The sequence below is a fragment of the Pelophylax lessonae genome (assembly GCF_965119305.1).
Source record: "Pelophylax lessonae genome assembly, chromosome: 2".
NCBI classification, from domain to species: domain Eukaryota; kingdom Metazoa; phylum Chordata; class Amphibia; order Anura; family Ranidae; genus Pelophylax; species Pelophylax lessonae.
Genome location: NC_138769.1, coordinates 212,458,550 through 212,463,659, shown reverse-complemented (window position 1 = coordinate 212,463,659; position 5,110 = coordinate 212,458,550). Strand labels below are relative to the sequence as shown.

General features: G+C 40.3%; 1 protein-coding gene across 1 annotated transcript in view; it reads left to right on the top strand.

The window, feature by feature from the left end:
- Positions 1–536: 536 nt before the first annotated feature.
- LOC309547667 (amine oxidase [flavin-containing]-like) overlaps positions 537–5,110 on the top strand; it is a 171,931-nt gene continuing 167,357 nt past the window's right edge. Inside the window, exon 1 of the mRNA XM_082247562.1 lies at positions 537–795. Coding sequence (XP_082103688.1) covers positions 750–795 — 46 coding nt within the window. The 5' untranslated portion in view covers positions 537–749. The remainder of the gene's footprint in view (positions 796–5,110) is intronic.

Sequence of the window (5,110 nt, the reverse complement as noted above, 5' to 3'; positions counted from 1 at the left end):
GAATTGTTAATTTTTCCAGGAAAATTAGGCAAATTGGGCCTATGTCATAGGATGCTTGTCTTCTCTGTTTTGAAGAATAGAAGCCTACTGGCTGTCAATTCTTTTTTTATTATTATTATTATTATTTTTATTTAATAAACTTCTTTGCTGACGGTTCTTATACTTCACATTGTAAAAAAAAAAAAGTAAAGCATTTTATTAAATACATCCATTAGAATTCAGTTACATATATTGGATTTTTTTTTAAATATTCTCTATTTTATTATATATATATATATATATATATATATATATATATATATATATATATTCTATATTTATCCTTATAATTTAAAAATCTGCTGCCATCTACATTTTGACATGTAATACCTTGCTTTATTTATGGTATGTCATTTTGAGATTTATTCAGCTTTCACCACTTGAGGGAGTTTTCTGCAAAGGATTTGATTAGCCAAATAGATTGTGCCTAAAGCAGCCTGGTGTTTGCTCAGCACAAGAGGTTTGAGCTAGGTTTTTATTCTAAGAGGATAATTTCACTTGCAACATCAGGGAGGCAGAAGGTGGAGTCTAGAGGCAGTGCAATGGGAAGAATAAAACCACCTCTTGGAAGATTGAGCTGCTGACAGCTGATAAGGGGAGATCCTTGGAAGCTTCACTCAGTTCTCCAGCATCAGGTTAGCTGCAGAGGAATAACAGAGCAAATCCAGAGACAAAAAAAAAAAAGAAAAAGAAAAGAAAATAGTTCCACCATGAGCAACAAATACGACGTGGTTGTCATAGGAGCTGGCATTTCAGGTGCGTAATATAGTTTCATTATTATTGCAATACTTATGAAATTATAAGTATTTAACTTTAATATTTTTACCTTAAACGCAGATATTTATAACATATGCATATCTTAGTATTGTCAGTAAAAATTGGGATCTGTTTTTCTCTGTGCACATGGCTTAATCCATGTTGATCCTGTAGAAACTATCTGTATAATCCATCTAGGCTGTTGAGCTCAAACTGACAAAGAACATCAGTGTAGTCAGATTACTGTTTATTTGCAATGTATAGGATTTAAAAAAAAAAAAAAGAGATGCCATGTTATGTTGGAAGGACCTTCAGTAAATAAATATTCAAGTAAACATAAACCTTTTGCTTATAATTAATATATAATGCTACATTATAAAAAAAAAATCAGATTGTAGATGGATATTAATATTTGTTACTGGCAATAAAAAAATAAAAAAAAGTGGAGATTTGCAATAGGAGAAGGTTAAATAGAATCCGTTTTAGGTACTTATTTTATATATGGTTTGATAGGATATGCTGATTCTGAAAATTGCTATGTAAACAGATTTAAAGGGATACTAGCACATTAGCATTAAGAAGCGAGGCACCCCTTTTTAATATCATTTTGCACATTGATACACATTTAGAGAATGTTTATTAGGTGTGAGCGATCCGCTTTGTAAGTTTGTAGTTTTGTAGTCTTATAGCACTCGATAGCACAACATACCGTAGCAGCGCGCAAGTACATCCATTTTTTATTGTCAGTTTTAGGTACTTATTTTATGTACACACTGGAGACTGACTGCTGCAAAAGTGATTGATAAAAACTGAGAAAGAGCAACAAGTATGCTTCATTGAAAAAATATATGAATGGCCATCTGTAAGGGTGGAGCACAAGGAAAGGCACTCTGCCAGAGATTCACTGGAGCACATTAGCCTTTATTTCCATAGGTTGATGCTATATATATATATATATATATATATATAGACAGATAGATAGATAGATAGATAGATAGATAGATAGATAGATAGATAGATAGATAGATAGATAGATAGATAGATAGATAGATAGATAGATAGATAGATAGATATACAGTGGTGTATTTTGGTTTTGTGCTGCCCTAGGCAAGACTAAAATTGGGCTCCTTCTCTTTTAATGGATGTGGCTCCCTCCAAAATTGAAGGACTACAAGTCCCAGCATGAACCCCTGAGATCTCACGAGAGAGGGGGTGGGTGAGGGAGGGAGAGAGAGAGGGGGGTGGGTGAGGGGGGGATGAGAGAGAATGAGGGGGGTTGAGAGAGAGGGGAGTGAGAGAGCAAGAAAGGGGGGATTAGAGAGAGAGAGACAGAGAGAGAGCGAGAGGGGGGATGAGAGAGAGATAGAGGAGGGTAGAGAGACAGGAGGGGTGAGAGAGATAGAGAAGAGGGGTTAGAGAGAGAGAGAGAGAAGAGGGGTGAAAGATAGAGAGAAGAGGGGTGAGAGAGAGAGAGAAGAGGGGTGAGAGAGAGAGAGGGGGGGTGAGAGAGAGAGAGAGGGGGGGTGAGAGAGAGAGAGAAGGGGGGTGAGAGAGAGAGAGGGGCGGTGAGAGAGAGGGGGGATGAGAGTGAGAGAGAGGGGGTTGAGAGAGAGGGGGGAATGAGAGAGGTGGCTCTAGCAACCAGTGGCCAATAGAGACTCAGGTGGAGGGGGGGCAGTTTCTTTGCTGCCCCCCTGCAAACTGCCGCCCTAGGCCTGGGCCTTGTTGGCCTAGGCCAAAATACAGCAGTGTATATATATATATATATATATATATATATATATATATATATATATATATATATATATACATAGATATATATAGTATAATTGTATTGTGACTGAGTTGGGCAAGCGAGTTTTGGTTCTTATTTGTAATTATTATTATGATTATTATTATACAGGATTTATATAATTTGCAGTTTTTGCAGTGCTTTACCATGTTTGGGCAAACAGTACAATTACAATACAATTCAATGCAGGAGGAATCAGAGGGCCCTGCTCGTTAGAGCTTACACAGTATAGTTATGGGAAAGAGGACTTTGCATAGGTTTCAATAAGCACACATGCCTGGGTTGCAGCACATCCAGAATATGCAGTCTTATTCTGTGTTCTCTTTGCCATACTAGAAAGTAGAGCTGGATAGTAGATAGGCAAAGCTTACAGTGGTACTTAAGACCACATTTTTTTTTTTACCTTAATGCATTCTCTGCATTAAAACGGAGATCCACCTAAAAGGAGAAGTTCGACTTTAAGTCCTCATCCCCCCCTCCACCCCCACATTTGGCTTGTTATTTGTTTTTTTTTTTGGGGTGGGGGGGAGCGGATACCTAATTTCTCTCTCCCCTTCTCCCCTGTGAAGAGCCAAACGCTGAATAGCAAACTGCTCAGAGTTAGGATGCAGACGCCAGGAACCTAAAGGCTAGTGAAGAACTTGCCTGGGTGAGGACAGCACTGGATCCCTGGACAGGTAAGTGTTCTTATATTAAAAGTCAGCAGCAGCAATATTTGTAGTTGCTGACTTTAGTTTTTTGCCCAGACTGAAGCAGAGCTCCACCCAAAAGGCAAAGTTACGCTTTAAGGCCTGTCAAAATCAGGTACCCGCTCCCCCCTCCCCTCCTCCCCAAAAGCTCCATTTCACAAACAGGAGCTGAGCAGGAGGCCTTGAAGCAGAACTTTCCCTTTTGGGTGGAGCTCTTCTTTAAAAAAATAAAAATAAAAGTTAGCAGCTACAAATAATATTGCAGCTGCTGACTGCCTAGGTCAGGGATCCTCAAACTACGGTCCTCCAGCTCTTGCGGAACTAAACATCCCATGAGGCATTGTAAAACTCTATTCACAGACATATCTAGGCATGATGGGAATTGCAGTTCCTGAACAACTGGAGGGCCATAGTTTGAAGACCCCTGGTCTAGGTGTTCGGAGGCAGAAGTGCCCCCCCCCCTCCCTCCCTCAGTCTTCTGGGACACATGACAGGTCCCAGAGGACTGTGGGACCATTCACAGTGCGCAAAGCCGCTCGCGCATGTGCATTGGCATCCCGCTGTGAAGCTGCAAGCTGTCACAGCCTGGTGCCCATAGTAAAGATGCCAGCTCTGGGGAGAGAGGACACAGGGTGAAAATGGCTGGGCCGAACACAACTCTGAATGGTGGAACAGGTGAGTGGCTGTATATTAAAAGTTAGTAGTTACAGTTTTTGTAGCTACTGACTTTTAATCTTTACATAGGAGACTGGAGCTTCTCTTTAAGGTAAAAACACCCCACTAACTTTTCTACCCTTCTTGTGTCCCTAAACACTTACCTGGCTCAACGTCACATCTCCAGTATAGTCTCCAGCTTTAGCACCGCTCCCTTCACTTCCTACTTTTACAGTTGAGCCATAGGGCCACTGCTGCCATCAGTCCAACTCCTGTGAGGAGGGAACAGAGGCTGGCTTACCAGCGCTGTGTGTGTCTATGGACACGCACATGCTTGGGTGCCTCCTTAGCATCTGGCTTGTTAAAGGTGGCACTGGAAAAAGTGCCAGAAGAGGAGGGAACAATCTTTCTGTGGAATATTATTGCACAGAGTTAGTAAGTTTAACCTCTTTTTTTTATTTTAAAAATTACATGCGCCTTTAGTGTAACTTTAAATATGTGTGCAACTCTTTGTGCCAGAAGGGTATATTATTTATCAATAACACTGATTTAAATGAAGTCTATAATTAAAAATCACAATCCATATGCCAGGAAACATGTCGATGCCAGCAAATCAATGTAAAAAAGTATGTCTTTCTTGCCATGAATAAGAATGGTTAAGGTGAGGCGGACTTCAAGTAGATGTAAACCCTGAATCCGGGTTCACATTAGAAATCACATTGTTTTCAATGGTGCCCATTCACATCAATGCAATTCAGCATGGCACGATTTTGGAGAAGGGTCCTGTACTACTTTGGTGCGATGCAGCACAATTTTGTGCCCCATTGATTTAATTGGAGACGTACCATAGAGTCAGTTGTTAGGAGCCGACATCCATCACCATTTTAAAGTAGAGCCTCACAAAATTATTTCCTGCAAGATCACTTCATATTGGACCTTTTGGCAGGTATAGCTATGTAAATCATAAAAAATGATTGCCTATACGGTTTAAAACCCAGATAAACACTTGTCTCACCCTGCTGTTCAGATGCTCAGTTGCTCTTTACATTACTTGTCAGCACTGTGCCAAAAATGTAGAGGCCAATCTGCTAACAGCCTAAAGATTTACTGCTGCTCAGGGGCTCTGAGATTCAGCAAAATGGCAGTCTCCAGCAAAAAGAAACAGAAACAATGCTGGAGG